At 41.1% G+C, this 19,556-nt stretch overlaps 1 protein-coding gene across 7 annotated transcripts in view; it reads right to left on the reverse strand.

Annotated features, from left to right (window-relative positions):
• KANSL3 (KAT8 regulatory NSL complex subunit 3) overlaps window positions 1–19,556 on the reverse strand; it is a 44,076-nt gene that overhangs the window by 20,867 nt on the left and 3,653 nt on the right. For 6 of the 7 annotated variants that reach the window (XM_012786926.3, XM_012786925.3, XM_012786920.2 and 3 more), the window contains exons 3-8: window positions 18,951–19,121; window positions 6,337–6,427; window positions 6,024–6,209; window positions 1,005–1,136; window positions 356–472; window positions 36–137 (exon numbers count right to left, since the gene is read on the reverse strand). In XM_012786926.3, the coding sequence (XP_012642380.1) occupies window positions 36–137; window positions 356–472; window positions 1,005–1,136; window positions 6,024–6,209; window positions 6,337–6,427; window positions 18,951–19,121 (799 nt within the window). Of the gene's footprint in view, window positions 1–35; window positions 138–355; window positions 473–1,004; window positions 1,137–6,023; window positions 6,210–6,336; window positions 6,428–18,950; window positions 19,122–19,556 lie in introns of those variants that run through there. The other variant, XM_076000996.1, reaches the window with a different exon arrangement.

The following is a 19,556-nucleotide window of genomic DNA, read 5'->3' on the forward strand; positions in this document are numbered from 1 at the left end:
TGTGCCACAGTGAACTGAAATAGGAGCATTCTCACCTCCAGCACTTTGCTTCTCACTGTCCCGATCATGTGCTCGAGACACTGCAGAACTCCTACCCCACTGCCATTGTTCAGCAGATGGGTGGCTACAGGGATGACCTGAAAGAAAGAAGTGGCACCCATGCCAGAAGAAGTAAGTTTCAAATCTTCTCTCAATTCTGCTTAACCTACTCTAAATAAAATCCAAATAAAAGAAGGATTAGGGGATGCTCCGCATTTAAGTCATCCATTCTGAACCCTTTCTGCAAGTTCTTCTCTTCAATCCTCCAAGACTATATTCCTGCCCAGAAGAGAGTTCCTCTTGTTCCCACACATACCTTGCCTAAGCAGGAGAGTTGAGATTGCCAAAAGCGGTGGCGGCGTGAGGTGGGAAACACGGAGCTGGAGGGGCCAGAGGAAGCGATGAGAATCAGAGGAGAGCCAGGGAGTTTGCTCTAAGGAGAAAGAATCCCACCCAAAAAACAGTGAGTAAGGCTGGACATCGTGGCTCACACCTATAATCCTAGCACTCTGGGGTTGCTTGAATCCAAGGAGTTCAAGACCAGCCTGAGCAAGAATAAGACCCCCGTCTCTACAAAAAGTAGAAAAAATTAGCCAGGCATATAGTGGCACATGCCTATAATTCCAGCTACCTGGGAGGCTAAGGCAGGAGAATCGCCTGAGCCTAAGAGTTTGAGGTTGCAGTGAGCTGTGATGATGCCACTGCACTTTAGCCACAGCAAGACTACTGTAAACAAAACAAAACAAAAAACAGTGATTGAGAGGTGTTCTTCCATGAAATCCCAAGTATTCCAACACCTTTCTCATTCCAACCAATGCTCCTTTGCTTACAAAACCATGGTGAGCACAAAACAAGTTATTAATGAAAAAGTTAAAGAAGTCATTTATCATTCTCTTGCCAAGGTTCTATGGCTTGAGTCTAAAAATTTCATGTGCCATAGTTAAGTCCTGAGCCACCCAACTTACTGGTTTATTATGAGAAAGCACACCGACAGCAGGGTCCCAGGGCCTCTTCAATAGGAGAGACAAGGCCTCAGCTCCTGCAGCCCCTGTTTTTGTGTTGGATGACACAAGCATCCGGTCAATCAAGGTCGGGATCTAGAAAGGAAAAAGAGCAGAGATGTTTCCACTGTGAACCCAAGACCTTCCCACCACCACATTCAGCCAGGAGGTCAGAGCCCCATTATGAGCCATATAGATAAACTTCAACTAAGCCTATCAAACCTTCCTCAGGAGTAAAAATACAAATAAACGGATAGCTGGAAAGCATGCTCTCACCATGAGGGAAATGGGTACAGTCCTTGGGAAAGCACTCTGGTTAGTGCTTCAATCCCTCTGGATCAAGGGATTGAATTTATTCCTATCCCTTTCCCAAACAATTCTACTTCTGAAAACCTCTAAGAAAATATATCAGACACACACACCCACATACACACAGGTGGGGAGAGTTATGCAGAGACAAATTCAGTGTCGATAATAATCAAAAAGTGAAAACTTAAATATATATATACACATACATATTTAAGTTTTCACTTTTAAGCCAGTTATCCACCTACTTGGATATTAAGCATTACTTTCAAATATTTACAAGAATGTGTAGTAATATATGGAAATAATTTTGCAAAACTGTTATAAGTAAAACAGAAAATATAAAAATTATCTCTATTAAGGAAAAAAAACTATAATATGCCAAAATGTTAATAACGATCTCTATGGAGTTATAAGTGACTTTTTCCTTTACAGATTTCTGTTTTCTCTAAATTTCCTCAATGAGCATCAGTTGATTCTAAAATTTCTTTAAAAATCTTCATTTTCTTCTAAAGTACTGCCTTCAAGCTGCGGCATGTTAAAGAAACCTGTTATTGTGTCCAAAGAAATATACTCTACTCTATCTGTATATTGTTCTATTTACTATATCCTGTTTTTTTACTATCCACCAAAAATATGACCTCACAGATGTGCAAATATAGGTTTCAGACATGCTGATGCTTACACTGAGAAGAAATATCTGTGTGAATTCCACGCTACCCACAAAAGGTCAAAGTGACCTAGGGGAAAGGAAAGATTTTTAAATGTTAGAGGTAGTTTTCAGAAAAACAAAAAGGTTTTCAGAAATTGGAGAATAAAAAGTACTATGGTTTGATGCAGGTTGTAAAACTTCAAAGATGCCAGGAGAAGATAAGCTGCTCTTAATTTAAAAAGATAGAGAATAAAAAATTTCTGCCTGAGAAATTAGAGTATTATAATTATTAGATTTTCTCAGTATAACTTGGGAAACCAATGTCTGTGCAACAATTGCTGTTACAAGGCACCAAGCTAGTAGTTCTGCAGGGGAATTTAATCCACAAGAGGTAATGAAGACAAACACACAAATAACAAAGCAGGGGAACTGATAACTGCCATGAAAGAAACAGAAACCCCATATTACTATGATTCAAACCATTCAACAGAAGAGGAGAAGTTTAGGCAATTTTCATCTAAAAATATAGCATGTGAAGTGAGACAGGCTCTTCAGAACAGGTAGGACTCCAACAGAACATGAGAGAAGAGCTTTCCAATCAGAGACACCAGCAAAAGGCAAGAATGTGTGGAGCTTATTCCAGGTACAGGTGGACTGAAGTTGAGGATTCAAGTAAGGAAGTTGGAGAACATAAAGCTAGTAACAAAGGATAAAACCAAACTGCAAGGATCTTCACCCCAACTGGCCATTCTCTGTAATTCACTATAATTCACTTGTAATTCACTATAATTATGAGCCACTCAACACTGTGAGGCAGAGTATCTCATCTGCGTTAACTTAAAAAGCTTTACCTGGCAGTAGAGTATGCCCATGAAACCAAAAAGCCTTGAAACTCGCTGTCAACACAGAATAAGTAATCAATAACTGACTTCTCTGCTTAGAGCTGGGAAGACCCATCTTCCCTCACCTGCATTCTGCATTCACTCTCAACAGCCAAGTAAGAGGCTGGGTTTACACCTTCTCTGCCCTCTTTATAATGGACATAATGGTGAAAGTAGCTGGCATAGAAGCACGATCCCATCCACCTGCACTTTTAACATTCAGTAAGCACTTTAAAACAATCCTATAATCATTTATATGCTTTGGGAAACAGCCAAAGTATTTGTTGTAAATCTAGTCCTGGGAAAATAAGAGTTTGATGGCAGAACCACTGTGGAGAGCACGGCCCAGTTTGGACAGCAGCTCGAGTCTGAGGTTCTTGCTGATTGGTGTACTTGCGAGCCTTCCACCATTCTGACTAACCTGCACTATGACCCAGCAGCATGGCCAGGCAGCAACCAACTGCACACACTTGTGGAGTCTCCCAGTGTTCTGCCACGCTCATATCTGAATGCCACCTCATTCACATGGGACACGTCCAGCCAGTAACTTAAATAGGGAAGCAGTACAAACTCTTCCTTACTAGGGAAATTACCAAGTCATGCTGGCCATGTTGAGTGAGGCAGAGCCACAAGAGAACTGGAACCCTGGTCACTACCAACACTCATACCCCTAGAGTTTTTTCACCATTGTACTTTTGCCACAGGTAGAATACTGTGGAGAACACTGTTGAAAATGCTTACAATACTCACAGGCCACCACACTCTGCCAGGGTCTTGTCTTGGTTCCCACACCCCACATGTCCACCATTTACCTCCCGGGCCCAGTGTTTCTACTGTAGAGGAGCAGTACAGAAGTCTGGGACTCTCTTCATTTACCTCTTTCTTCACTAGAAAATAAGCTCCACCAGAGCACGGAGCAGTTCAGTTCTGCTCATCCCAGTGCCTGGCACATGGTAGGCATAAAATATTAATGAATTATTACTCGAAAAAGATGTCAAGTTTCCTACCATTAATGTATTTAGTACTGAGTTTTATTTCAGCACTGTACCGGTCTTCTTTCTATCAAACTCAGCATCTTTTAACCTTAAAAACAGGTTAAAGGCCGGGCTCAGTGGCTCACGCCTGTAATCCTAGTACTCTAGGAGGCCGAGGTGGGAGGATCACTCAAGGTCAGGAGTTCGAAACCAGCCTGAGCAAGAGGGAGACCCTGTGTCTACTAAAAATAGAAAGAAATTAATTGGCCAATTAAAAAATATATAAAAAAAATTAGCCGGGCATAGTGGCGCATGCCTGTAGTCCCAGCCACTCAAGAGGCTGAAGCAGAAGGATTATTGCTTGAGCCCAGGAGTTTGAGGTTGCTATGAGCTAGGCTGACGCCATGGCACTCTAGCCCAGACAATAGAGTGAGACTCTGTCTCAAAAAAAATAAAAAATAAAAAACAGGTTAGAAACAATGAGTCTGAAAGCTGTATCTGGGAATATAGCTGGGGAAAGCTGTTGGCCAGGCAACTTATAGCAGCAAGATGGGCCTGCTTCCTGCAAACAAGAAAATAAAAACTATTAAAAAAAAAAAATCAAGAATGGAATCAATCCAAGTAGTCTGAGGCCATTTTGCACAGCAAAACACCCCAAATATTTCAAGAACCTATATAATCTTTTTTTTTTGAGACAGAGTCTTGCTTTGTTGCCCAGGCTAGAGTGAGTGGCATGGCGTCAGCCTAGCTCACAGCAACCTCAAACTCCTGGGCTCAAGCAATCCTACTGCCTCAGCCTCCTGAGTGGCTGGGACTACAGGCATGTGCCACCATGCCCGGATAATTTTTTCTATATATACTAGGCCAATTAATTTCTTTCTATTTATAGTAGAGACGGGGTCTTGCTCTTGCTTAGGCTGGTTTCAAACTCCTGACCTGGAGCAATCCACCCGCCTCGGCCTCCCAGAGTGCTAAGATTACAGGCGTTGAGCCACCGTGCCCGGCCAAGAACCTATATAATCTTTTTTTTTTTTTTTTGAGACAGAGTCTCGCTTTGTAGCACAGGCTAGAGTGAGTGCCGTGGCGTCAGCCTAGCTCACAGCAACCTCAAACTCCCAGGCTCAAGCAATCCTTCTGCCACAGCCTCCCGAGTAGCTGGGACTACAGGCATGAGCCACCATGCCCGGCTAATTTTTTCTATATATATTAGTTGGCCAATTAATTTCTTTCTATTTTATAGTAGAGACAGGGTCTCGCTCTTGCTCAGGCTGGTTTCGAACTCCTGACCTCGAGCAATCCGCCCGCCTCAGCCTCCCAGAGTGCTAGGATTACAGGCCTGAGCCACTGAGCCCAGCCAAGAACTTATATAATCTTTAACGGTTACTGTGGGCTTACTATGTGCTCAATTTTGTGCCAAACATTCTACATAAATTAACGAATTTAATTTTCACAAAATTGTAGATAGGTATTATTGGCCACATTTTAGAGAGGAGGAAACAGAGAAAGTAGTCCAAGTTGACACAGTTAATCAGTGACAGAGCTGAAATCAGCCAGGCAGTCTGCCTCCACAATCCATACTCCACCACACTGAGTATGGCCTGATGCAATCACTAAAGGAATGATAAACCGGAATCACCAACAAAAGTATTTTAACTTTGTGCCATACTATGTAAGTATGGAAGCAGGGAACTGTCATGACATGTTTGTAATGAATTATCAAAGTCCAAGTGTTGCTACTGAAGGCTCATCCCATGACGAGGAGAAACCGAGGCATGGCATTGCCCTGTTCTACAATTCCCCAGCACCCTGAGCTCCACAGTCTGCCTCTCACATCCTTCTCAACAAACTCCTTTCCTAGTAAACCCTTCATCTCCCCCATGGCAATCCAATTCAGTGATGACTCAAACCACAAGATGCAATGCTACAGAAGCTAAATGTGTACTCTGGTTTTTAGGCCCCATACCTCATCCTGGAGACAGCAGAGCTAAAAACATTTACCCCAGATGCAAGCATGAAATGTTACCTCATCTCCTATTTTTAACAGCACACACTTTAGCTTCGGCCATGCCCTCCAAGCTGACCAGATAATGACTTGCCCCACCGCACATCCTGAACCCACAGCAGAAGCTGGCTACTCCTAGGACAGGACAGACACAAATCACAGCCTTACCTTCCCTTTCAGCGTCTGCAAAGCATCCAGGTAGGCTGCCAGCATGGGCAGACTCAATGTCTCCACAAGGGTGGTGTGCAGCCACTGGATCAGCTTGGTGTCCCAGCTCACGCTTGCCAGAGCCTGCCGCACTCTCCTCGCACACTTGTCCACGGCAACACGGCGAAGCACTGGCTCATTACAAGCCTGAAGGATGTAAGTGGAAGTGATAAAACATGAGGACCACCTGGTTAGCAAATAGGGGGACAAGTCAGTCAGCCAGTGAGGCCTCAACTAGGAAGAGCCCACCATGGGCAGATTTCTGGTGTCTTACCCCTTCATTGGCCAAGCGGGCAAGCCGGTCAGACTGCAGGGCTTTGAGGATCTTGTTGAATAGCTTGTTCTGGGCCATTGTCCAGCCAGTCCTATAAGGGAAACTCTGAGGAATTATAGTCAAACCCTGGGGATGCTCCCCATGTATGTACACCATATAAAGAAGATTATGCCATGTTTTTTGTTCCCACTATGAAAGAGTATAACTGAAAGTAACTTAGTCTAAAGACCACTGAGCTAAAACACAAGACCTAGATTCTGGTGCCAACCCTGCCAATCAATCACCTCAGCACACATTTGTATTAATATGCAAACTATAAGCCTAGACCAGTCATGAATGAAGTCTTTTAGGCTAGCAAAGCTAATTATTTACTTAGTGGCTAAAATAATCCCATTAGTAAATAAAAAGCACAGTACCATTGCACAGACATATTTAAATTTCTTAAGTTTTTATTTCACATAAAAAGGCACATGGGGCCGGGCGCGGTGGCTCAAGCCTGTAATCCTAGCACTCTGGGAGGCCGAGACGGGCGGATTGCTCGAGGTCAGGAGTTCGAAACCACCCTGAGCAAGAGCAAGACCCCGTCTCTACTATAAATAGAAAGAAATTAATTGGCCAACTAATATATATATATAAAATTAGCCGGGCGTGGTGGCGCATGCCTGTAGTCCCAGCTACTCGGGAGGCTGAGGCAGAAGGATTGCTTGAGCCCAGGAGTTTGAGGTTGCTGTGAGCTAGGCTGACGCCACGGCACTCACTCTAGCCTGTGCTACAAAGCGAGACTCTGTCTCAAAAAAAAAAAAAAAAAAAAAAAAGGCACATGGGATCAGCAAGCACTTTAATGTTTAATGTACTAAAAATCTCAGACTCAGGTAAGAGGTCTAGGCCAGGCACAGTGCCTCACGCCTGTAATCCTAGCACTTTGGCACTTTGGGAGGCCGAGGCAGGAGGATCACTCAAGCCCAGGAGTTTGAGGGTTGTAGTGAGCTATGATGGCGTCACTATACTGTATCCTGGAAGACAGAGTGAGACTCGGTCTCAAAAAAAAAAAAGGTCTATTTAAACTAACCTTAAGAATAAAAAAAGTTGTCTGGGCACGGTGGCTCATGCCTGTAATCCTAGCACTCTCGGATGCCAAGGAGGGTGGATCACTCAAGGTTAGGAGTTCAAAACCAGCCTGAGGCCGGGCGCTGTGGCTCACGCCTGTAATCCTAGCTCTTGGGAGGCCGAGGTGGGCGGATTGCTCAAGGTCAGGAGTTCAAAACCAGCCTGAGCAAGAGCGAGACCCCGTCTCTACTATAAATAGAAAGAAATTAATTGGCCAACTGATATATATAAAAAAAATTAGCCGGGCATGGTGGCACATGCCTGTAGTCCCAGCTACTCGGGAGGCTGAGGCAGAAGGATCGCTCGAGCCCAGGAGTTTGAGGTTGCTGTGAGCTAGGCTGACGCCACGGCACTCACTCTAGCCTGGACAACAAAGTGAGACTCTGTCGCAAAAAAAAAAAAAAAAAAACCAGCCTGAGCAAGAGTGAGATCCCGTTTCTACTAAAAATAGAAAGAAATTAATTGGCCAACTAAAAATATATAGAAAAAATTAGCCAGCATGGTGGCATGTGTTTGTAGTCCCAACTACTTGGGAGGCAGAGGCAGTAGGATTGCCTGAGCCCAGGAGTTTGAGGTTGCTGCGAGCTAAGGTGACGCCACAGCACTCTAGCCCGGGCAACAAAGTGAGACTCTGTCTCAAAAAAATAAGAATAAAAAAAAAGCAAAAATAACCAATAGTGGCTATTCTCCTACTCCTCAATATTCCAAACTAATCTCTCTCTTTTCCATATATATTTTTGCATTTTTTTCTATATGTCACATAATTAGCAAATTTATTTTTGAACTGCCTGTTCCCTATACACTAACATGTTATGATCCCAACGTGTAACACTGGCAGTCACACATCTACCTTGCTTATAGATGGCTTTGTGTGTCCTTCTCCAACTCAGCTGTACACTCCTTGCACTTAGAAACCTATCTTACTGTTCTCATCCCTACCTCATGACACCCAGCACTGTGATATGGAGCTTACTAATGTCCCCCTCATCCCACTCCCAGCGATCTTAATTACAGTGATATTCTAAATCTGGCTAGTAGCCTTCCTAAAGATACTAAGAGAAAGGCAACAGAAGATGCTCAATTAATATTTGTTTACCTACTCTCCTTGCTATAAAAAGCTGGCGATTAAATTACTTTTTTAAGATTTAAGTGGGTGCTAGACCTAGAGACTCTACAATGAGTTCAAGATAGCATTTCACTCTGGGAGGCCGAGGCGGGCGGATTGCTCGAGGTCAGGAGTTTGAAACCAGCCTGAGCAAGAGCGAGACCCCGTCTCTACTATAAATAGAAAGAAATTAATTGGCCAACTAATATATATATATACAAAAAATTAGCCGGGCATGGTGGCGAATGCCTGTAGTCCCAGCTACTTGGGAGGCTGAGGCAGGAGGATTGCTTGAGCCAGGAGATTGAGGTTGCTGTGAGCTAGGCTGACGCCATGGCACTCACTCTAGCCTGGGCAACAAAGCGAGACTCTGTCTCAAAAAAAAAAAAAAAAAAAAAAAAAAAAAAAAAAAGATAGCATTTCATATCAGTCAGGATAAGGGCACTAAGTAGAGCTGAGACAATGACTAGCCAACTGGAACAAGAAAATCTGATCCTTATGTATCACTCTTTACATCAAAATAAATTTCAGATGGAAGAAAAAGTTAAATAAAAATTAAACCATCAAAGATATAGGAAAATATAGTGATTTCTTAAAAAATTTCTAAAAATAGTGATATCTTAGAATGAGTAAGGCCTTTCTAAGGATGACTCAAAACCTAGAAGACATAAAAGGAAGAGAAATGTAACTGCATAAAAATTTAAAACTTCAGTGAAGAAAAAAAATGTATCATAAAGTCAAAACATGATGGGACAGTTAACTGTCATCTCATTAGAAGAGAAAAAGGTTCTAAAAATTAATAGGAAAAAGATGAAATACTCAGTGGGAAAGAAAGATGAAAAGGTAGGTCACAAAAATAGTATAGTCCACTCTACTTCACAACTAAATGCAAATTAAAATCATAAATTATTTTTACCTATCAAATGGTAAAAATTTAAGAATTGTTAATAATAACTATGTTGCTGTGAAGGTACAAGAAAATAAATCAGGCCGGGCGCGGTGGCTCACGCCTGTAATCCTAGCACTTTGGGAGGCCGAGGCGGGCGGATTGCTCAAGGTCAGGAGTTCGAAACCAGCCTGAGCGAGACCCCATCTCTACCAAAAATAGAAATAAATTAATTGACCAACTAAAAATATATATACAAAAAATTAGCCGGGCATGGTGGCGCATGCCTGTAGTCCCAGCTACTCGGGAGGCTGAGGCAGTAGGATCGCTGAGCCCCGGAGATTGAGGTTGCTGTGAGCCAGGCTGACGCCACGGCACTCACTCTAGCCTGGGCAACAAAGTGAGACTCTGTCTCAAAAAAAAAAAAAAAAAAAAGGAAATAAATCACTCTGTATTCTGTTGATGGAAGTATAAATTAGTATAACCTTTTGGAAAAGTCAATTTGGTAAATTAGTCAAAAAACCTAAGTCAGATCACAACACTCCTCTGCACAAAATCCTTCAGTGGCCTCATTTTTTAATCAGTTAAAAGCAGAAGTCCTTGCTGTGGCTGTGTAGACTCCACTTCCTCTCCAACCTCACCATCCATGACTGCCCCCCACTTACTTGCTTCAACCACATTGCCCATACCCCTCCCTCCCTTATACACCTCCCACCCTCATCACAGACTGGGTCCCTGCTATTTATTGCCCTGACTTGAAACAATGGCTCCCTGTCCCACCTCCTTCAGGTTGCTGCTCAATTGTCACCTACTACTGAGGCTTCCCCTGACTCACTCCCATGTAAAAGTACAACACCCCAGTCCTACCCTCAGATTCCCTAATCTGCTACTTATTTTAGTTTATTTCTCTCTGCTAGAATGTAATAGAATGTAAAGGCCAAGATAGCCAGGATTTTTGTGGGTTTTATTTAAATGCTTTATTTCCAGCACACAAAACAGAGCCTAACACACACTGGGAAGTTAAACATCTACTGAATAAATAAATAGATGAATTGTGTGCATAATACATCCTAAGTTCTATAAACAGCTGGGTCCATATTCAAGCCCTCACACTCCACAGCAGACAAAGCACATGGGTACTATGCAGCAAAGAGAAACACAGAAACATGATTTATGCTCAATGGTAAATTCCAAGACAGTCAAACTGCAGGGAAGCTGCTTGAAACACTATCAACAATCTCAATTTCTCTTACTACATAATAGAATAGCATCCTTTCTATCATAACCCACCACACAAGATACCCTAATTTCTACTAGATAATCTGTAAGTTCCTTCTAACAATAAACAAAAAATTCAGGTTAGCTATGATTACAGCAATGATTGATTATGATTACAGCTATGATTGACTGCTTATGAAAGCAGTCAAATCACTAAGAGAAACAAGATGACTATCTTCTTGAGAAGCACCCTCTATCCTCAGACACTTTCCTTGCTAAATCTTTTTGGTTTTTTGAGACAGAGTTTCATTCTGTTACCCCAGATAGAGTGCAGTGGTGTCATCATAGCTTACTGCAACCTCAAACTCCTGGGCTCAAGGATCCTCCTGCCTCAGCCTCCCTAGTAACTGGGAATATAGGTGTATGCCACCATACCTAGCTGATTTTTCTATTTTTAGTAAGATATAGGGTTTGTTTCACTTATGCTCAAGCTGGTCTCTAACTCCTGATCTCAAGCTATCCTCCTGCCTCAGCCTCCCAGAGTGCTAGCTAGGATTACAGGTGTGAGCCACCACGCTGACCGCTAAATCCTTTCTTAACTGCCAAAGCCTCCCACCCTTTTGTAGCTTCCTTGTGGAGGTACTAGAAGCAGTCTTAGGTTTCTTGGGATTGTCCTGTTTCTTTCCTAGTTCTCTTGGCTTAATTACTGTTGCTTCATCAGGATCCAGTTTTTGATGTGGTTTGATATTCAGAGATTCTAGACTCAGGAAGAGGGAGGGGGACTCAGCATACCTTGGGACCAGGAAGGCTTGCTGGGACCAGTAGCTCCAGCCCATTGGTTCATAATCTTGTTTTCCATCTATTCATTCATTCATGAGACAGAGTCTCGCTTTGTTGCCCAGGCTAGAGTGAGTGCCATGGCATCAGCCTAGCTCTCCCGAGTAGCTGGGACTACAGGCATGTGCCACCATGCCTGGCTAATTTTTTCTATATATATTAGTTGGCCAATTAATTTATTTCTATTTATAGTAGAGACAGGGTCTCACTCTTGCTCAGGCTGGTTTCCAACTCCTGACCTCGAGCAATCCGCCCATCTCAGCCTCCCAGAGTGCTAGGATTACAGACGTGAGCCACTGCACCCGGCCTCCTTTACATTATTTAAATGCACAGCATACTTACATGAGTAGCATTTTTCATATATAGTGATTCTCACCTGGGCTTGAGGATTTGGTTGTGGCAGGAGGAGACAAAGGATGCTCACAAGCAGTTTTAAAAAGCTCTCTAGAGCCGGGCGTGGTGGCTCACGCCTGTAATCCTAGCACTTTGGGAGGCCGAGGCGGGCGGATTGCTCAAGGTCAGGAGTTCGAAACCAGCCTGAGCAAGACCCCGTCTCTACCAAAAATAGAAATAAATTAATTGACCAACTAAAAATATATATACAAAAAATTAGCTGGGCATGGTGGCGCATGCCTGTAGTCCCAGCTACTCGGGAGGCTGAGGCGGTAGGATCACTGAGCCCCGGAGATTGAGGTTGCTGTGAGCCAGGCTGACGCCACGGCACTCACTCTAGCCTGGGCAACAAAGTGAGACTCTGTCTCAAAAAAAAAAAAAAGCTCTCTAGAGATACCTGGGTATATCTCCATATTAATACAACTTTTTGTTTTTAACAGCTGGTTAGGTTCTACTCTATTTGTGGACATTTATGTTGTGCATCTTTTATCACTATGTATAAACAGTTACAGACCATCCTTCCCTTTCCCCCCAATACATACACACACACATCTCTCTATCTATCTAAATTTATACACTTATGCAAATATCTCTGTAGGATAAATTTCTTGAAGTGGAAATGAAAGATCAAAGGCTATCTGTGTTAAAATTTCTGAATTTCCAGTTCTGCGAAAATAACAGGTACGAAGAACCTGTAGTATTTTGAAAGTGGTATTATATTACAAACTTACCTCCAGCAATAATGCTAATTTACAATCAACCAGGTTAAGCAACAAATACTATTTCTTCACATTCAACAATCTCTGGAGTTTTCTCAAAGCCTACCGATCAAGTTGCAAACTTTAATTCCAAGAAAAGAACGAGGTATAATTTATTTATGAGACACCAACAGCATTTCCAAAATTATCTTTTTCTTTATTATATAACAGGATGTTTTCCCTATTTGTTTTCCTTACTCTATATTTATTCCGAAACCCAAAACGATGGGAGCAAGAAAAATGATGTGAACAAAAGGGGAGGAGGGTTAGAAAGCTATTTAGAAATTACTACCACACATCAATGACAGCTGAAATTTAAATTTAAAAACCACAATGTTGAGAGTCTAAAATCCCAGAAAGTTCTTAGGACTGCTGCTGGATATATAACAAGGTGATTCCAAGAACGGAAACATGTTCTCTATATTCTGTCAGCTTTGTGGGAGGCTGGAAAATTAAGTGGGCAGAAGAAAATGATCTAACCCAAGATTAAGATAAAGAGCATGCAAAAGATATAATTAAGGAAAAATTTAAAAAGAGGAGACATGATTTTAAATACAAGTCTAAATAGTCAAATGAGCTGTCAGGAACTATGGTGAGTCTCCCCATCTAAACCTATTCAATTTTTATTGAATTTTAAATACAAGTCTAAACAAGTCTAAAATACAAGTCTAAAGAATTTTAAATACAAGTCTACACAGTCAAATGAGCTGATGGGAACTGTGGTGGCTCCCCTGTCCCATCTAAACCTATTCAGTTTTTATTTTATAAGTGCAAAAATGCCTTTTCATTTCTTAGATGAGATCAGATAATCTTTTGTTCTCCATGCTCTAACTGAATGTACCTGAACAATATGCTGTCCTCTGCTCATCTTATTCAAAGAGGCCAAAATATCACACTGATCCTAGAAAAATCTGTTATTTTCAAAGGTAATCATTTTACTGATGTTTCAAAGAAGACTAATTCAACATTAAAATATCGAAAGGATTTTTTTCTTTTAACCAAAAGACAAACAGGGAGAGACAAAGAAAATCAGAGAAATTTACTAAGTCACCCTTTTCTTTTTCAGATTATAAAATTATTTGCTTAAACACTAGGGAAAAGAAAGTAGCTAACGTGCAGGGAGGAAGGGAAAATAAACAACTCAAAGATAGACTTAAAATTTCAAACATCCAACCTAAGATTTATACATAGATACATACAATGTGGACATATATAACTAGAGACAGTTCAGAAAAGGAAAATGAGGTTTTTTTTCGGCTAGAATTCAGAAGTTCTGATTTCTAAGATAAGACAGCCTGCTTTGGACAGTACATTCTTTCACTGAAATGCTGGAAATGTCCTCAAGTTCACTTGAGCAATGCTGAGAAGTGTCATGTATCTGGAGTATTTTGTTAAATGTCTTTCAAAAACTGTGCATCTAATGAAATTTGGCATTTGACAAATATCTGGAGGAGAAAAAAAAGGTGGCCAAACATCTCCTGGACTATATTATACTATGCCTACAAATACAAAACATTTTCAAAGTCCTCTAAGTCACACAGCCATGGCATGCAGACACAAGAACATGATCCAGACCTGGTCAACTAACTTCTATAAGGGGCTATACAGTAAATATTTTAGGGTTTGTGTGCCATACGGTCTCAGCCACAACATGGGCATGAGTGTATTCCAATAAAACCTTATTTATGGACACTAATATCTGAATTTCACATGTCATGAAATATTTTTCTTCTTTTTTTTTTTTTTTTTTGAGACAGAGTCTCACTTTGTTGTCCAGGCTAGAGTGAGTGCCGTGGCGTCAGCCTAGCTCACAGCAACCTCAAACTCCTGGGCTCGAGCGATCCTTCTGCCTCAGCCTCCCGAGTAGCTGGGACTACAGGCATGAGCCACCATGCCCGGCTAATTTTTTTTATATATATATCAGTTGGCCAATTAATTTCTTTCTATTTATAGTAGAGACGGGGTCTCGCTCTTGCTCAGGCTGGTTTTGAACTCCTGACCTTGAGCAATCCGCCCGCCTCGGCCTCCCAAGAGCTAGGATTACAGGCGTGAGCCACCGCGCCCGGCCTATTTTTCTTCTTTTGAGTTTTTTCCAACCACTTAAAAACATAAAAACCAGTCCACACAAAAACAAGCAATAGTCCAGATTTGCCCCACAGGTCAGTTAGACAACCACTGATCTAGACAATTAAACCAGGCAGAGATATTTATTTAAACCATTTCACAAAATATTAGCCATTACTAGAGAAAGCTACAGTCAGGTGCAGGCAGAGGGCTTCATTTTATACACAGATGAAGTAATCTGAAGGCAGTTGCTACTGAAAATAATTCAAGAGGGGAGAAAAAGCCCAAACAAGGAAATTGAGTTTCTGACACCATAGTTAAAAAGCAATCAGTAAGCCCTCCAGGGAAAAAATCCAGAGTTCTAAAGAGTTGTTCTATAGTCCATGGAGTTCTCAAAGTAAGAAACTAATTTTACAAGACTTTATACAGGAAGAAAGAAAGCAACAATTTAACAATCAAGCCAAGGGAAAGAATGGCAATGAGATGATTATAATCAGAGCAGAGGGAACTGCAAGCTTCAAACAGGCTATAGATCTAGGGACAGGGTCATAAAATGATGACCTCTGAAACTGAAGCTAAGTATGATCAAATAATGAAATTAGCCATATGTAAAAGTTACCTACCAAAAGAGGTGATTTGTAAGCCTATTGCTAATGAGAGGATGCCTCCAAAATCTCATCAGATACTAAAACAACAAATAACCTGAGATAAACTGAGCTCTAATGAATCATACCAATCTGTAGCAGTATCACAACAGAAGGATGGAGGTCTACATGGAGACTGGAGAAAGATAGCCAAAGATGTGTGTTTCTCTAAAGGAGTTTGACTCCACAGTTAAAGAGAAGGGGCACTCTGGCCTACTCTGTGGGCTCAACTTGCCTAGAGAAAAGATATGCACATGCACTTATTCTGCTGTGCTTCCTGTGCAGACTCTCCACTTACCTTTCCATTTCTGGAATAGAATGGCTTCCAAGACTTTCCTACTGAGTATGGATACTCTCGCCAGGCCACCCCCAGTATCTCTTATGCTTTGCAGCTATAGCTCTTCTTATAAATTAAGAAACTGGTATTTGAATGTATTATTAAGTCTCTAATCACCTTTGATATAAGCATGAATCATCTACAAAGACCTCTTTTCATAGCTATAGGTGAACTGACAAAAAGCATCATGCAATTCTCTCATGTACTTCCTGAAATTGGAAACTGAGGACCAGGCAAAGACCTCTTTTCATAGCTATGGGTGAACTGACAAAAAGCATCATGCAATTCTCCCATGTACTTCCTGAAATTAGAAACTGAGGACCAGTCAATAGACAATACTGAAAAGGGACACATAACCATATGAGGCCACCTTGCTCAGCTACCATTAACTGGTTTTTCTTTCTACTGTCCTTAAGGCAGAGGGTACGGTAGTCCAGAACACTGAGCTCCAGAGTCAGACTGCTTGGTTTGAACAAAACTTTGTTCCATCACTTCCTAACTAAGCTTTCTTAAACTTCCTGAGTTCAGTTTCTTCATCCTATAAAACAGAGATGAAGGAGGGATATATCTCCAAGAGTTACTGGGAGGATTAAAAGAGAGAATGCATTTGAGGTGCTTAGCACAATGTCTGGCACCTAGAAAGCACCCAACGAATAGTAGTTCTTTTTTGTTACTACCATTGTCATTATTTTTTATTATTAACTGTAACAACAGTGATACTCTTTTGCTGAATATACTGACTCCAGCAATATTCTAGTAATTGAACTTCAATCTTAGCAGTTTTCCTCTTTATTTGATGCTCTAAAGAACTTCTTAAGACACTGCATTAATTCTAATTCAAGACCCCAACCAACTTCTTCACAAGTTTGTTTGTTTATTGACTGACTGACTGAGATGGGGTCTATGTTGCCCAGGCTGGCCCTGAACTCCTGGGCTGAAGGGATCCTCCCACCTCAGCCTCCCAAGTAGCTGTAACTATATAGGCACATGCCACTCTGTTCAGCCAAATTCTTCAACCAAGGTACAGAACTGTTCCTCTTTCAACAGCTACTGTCTTGATCACAGAAGCACACCTACTCCATCTCGTTTCCAACCTCCAGCCAGCATCATAAGTCATGCCAATCATCTCAAATTTCCCTACCTCTCTTCCAATCTCTCTTATTAAAAAATAAGAGTTATTGGCTGGGCGCAGTGGCTCATGCCTATAATCTTAGCACTTTGGGAGGCTGAGGCAGGAAGACACTTGAAGCCAAGAATTCAAGACCAACGTGGGCAAAAGCAAGATCCCATCTCTACAAAAACTAAAAAAATTAGCCAGGCACAGTGGCATATGCCTGTAGTCCCAGCTACCTGGGAGGCTGAGGGAGGAGGATTGATTGAGCCCAGGAGTTTTGATTTGCAGTGAGCACGAAGATGCCACTATACTTACCCTGTCTCCAAAATTAAAAAAAGAGTTCTCCAACATTATGCATTATGGCATGTTTACCACCTACCAACTTGGAATAATATTCCCTTACGTACTATAGATATAATATATAAATAGACAAACAGCCATCAACAAAATACCAATTAAAACCAGTAGAATGGTTATAATTTAAAAATAAGAAAGAAAATTAGTAAGTGTTGGTAAGGATGTAGAGAAACTGGAAATCTTATACACTGCTGGTAAGAATATAAAAGGATATAGCCACTTTGGAAAACAGTCTGGCAATCCTCAAAGTTAAATAAAGTTAACATATGATCCAGCAACTGGTATATAGGTATATAGGTAAAAGACTTGAAAACACAGATCCACATAAAAACTTGTATGCAGGGCTGGGCGCAGTGGCTCACACCTGTAATCCTAGCACTCTGGGAGGCTGAGGCAGGAGGATCATTTGAGCTCAGGACTTTGAGACCAGCCTGAGCAAGAGCAAGATCCCGTCTCTACTAAAAAAAATAGAAAGAAATTAGCTGTACAACTAAAAATATATAGAAAAAATTAGCCAGGCAAGGTGGTGCATGTCTGTAGTCCCAGCTACTTGGGAGGATGAGGCAGGAGGAACACTTGAGCCCAAGAGTTTGAGGTTGCTGTGAGCTAGGCTAATGCCACGGCACTCTAGCCTGGGCAACAGAATGAGACTCTGTCTAAAAAAAAAAAAAAAAAAAACAACTTGTATGTAAATATTCACAGTAGGATTACTCATAATAGCCAAAAAGTAGAAACAATCTAAATGTCCTAAATGATTTAATAAAATGTGGGCTATCCATATAATAGAATATCAATTGGCAATAAAAAGGAATGAAGTACTGATACATGCTACAGCATGGATGAACCTTGAAAACATCATGCTAAGTGAAAGAAGCCAGTCATGAAAGACTACACATTATTAATGCATGATTCTACTTACACAAAATATCCAGAATAGGCAAATCCATAGAGACAGAAGGTAGATTGGTGGTTCCCAAAGAATGGGGGGAAACAGGAGATGTCTGTTAAATGGGTACGGGATTTCTTTTTGCAGTGATAAAAATGTTCATCAAATTGATAGTAATGATACATCTAGAACTCTAAATACACTAAAAGCCACTGAGTGTATACATTAAATAGGTGAATTATACGCCATGTAAACATCTCCACAAAGCTCTTATGTGATTAGATAAATAAATTTTTCCCAAATGAACAGGAACAAATGACTTGGAGAGGAATGCTGAGTTCTCTGGGGATAGCAGGAAGCATGGGAACAAAACTAGCCAGCAAACTCATGAAAACAAGCTTAAGTGTGCCCTCAAAACCTCAGATTACAAATCTTGTTTTAAAACCCAAACATCTGCTAGCTTTTCATATGACTCCAAAACATTTTAATTATCCTAGTTATAGACCATACAAACACATTATCCTACAAATGTACATTTAATTTTTATAGTCTGGGTGATCCCTATAACATAACTTGTATTATATAAGCTACAGAACTAGAAATATCTCTCAAATTTAATTCATTTATTTATTCAACAAACATTTATTATATGCCTACTGTGTACTAATCAATGTATTAGGGTCAGGAATGCAAAGATGGCTGAAATGCAAGCCCTGTTCTCAAGGAGCTCAGAACATTGTGAGCTAAGAGTTATAATGTGAGAGTTAGGAGAACATTGAGACTTGTGTGGCTGCAAATGAAATAAGCTCCCAATAAATGTGTTCCCATGAAGATGATGATACAAAAAATAATTACAGGATGGTGATCACTAACCCTACAGTGACCCATCCTCTCAAGGAGTGGCCTACCTGTTAACATGCTCCTCCCAGTCCTCTGGTGGGGGAGGGGCATCGGCATCTGTCCTGGCGAAGATGACATGTCTTTCACATTCATTCATCACGCTGCGTGCCTTCTGATTGTCATACAGCGGCACAGGGGTTGATGTGACCGTCTCCACATCAATTGGGACATCTGATTCACTGTAAACAGGTGAGGAAATAGGACCAGGCCACACATACTTCACACAACACAGGTGTTTAATAATCATCTGGTTGCAAAACATGTCTCTTTAATATACTCAGCTTTAAATTATGCACAAGCACATTATATTCACAAGAAGATTCTGATACAATGTCATCTTTCCTACACTTGTCTAGATCTCTGCCCTCTCTGACATACTGGTAGGTGCATAATACCTACTAACATAAAGTCATTTTAAAATGAGTCTACACAAAAAATGATAAACAGCTAATTTTTTAAAGACAAATATATTCCATTGATTGCCTACACATGAGGTCCAATATAGTAGCTGCAAGTCACATGTGACTATTTAACTAAATTTAAATTAATAAAAGTAATAGAATTAAACATTCAGTTCCTCAGTTACACTAGCCACATTTCAACTGCTCAACAGA

The sequence above is a fragment of the Microcebus murinus genome, chromosome 3, assembly GCF_040939455.1.
Source record: "Microcebus murinus isolate Inina chromosome 3, M.murinus_Inina_mat1.0, whole genome shotgun sequence".
NCBI classification, from domain to species: domain Eukaryota; kingdom Metazoa; phylum Chordata; class Mammalia; order Primates; family Cheirogaleidae; genus Microcebus; species Microcebus murinus.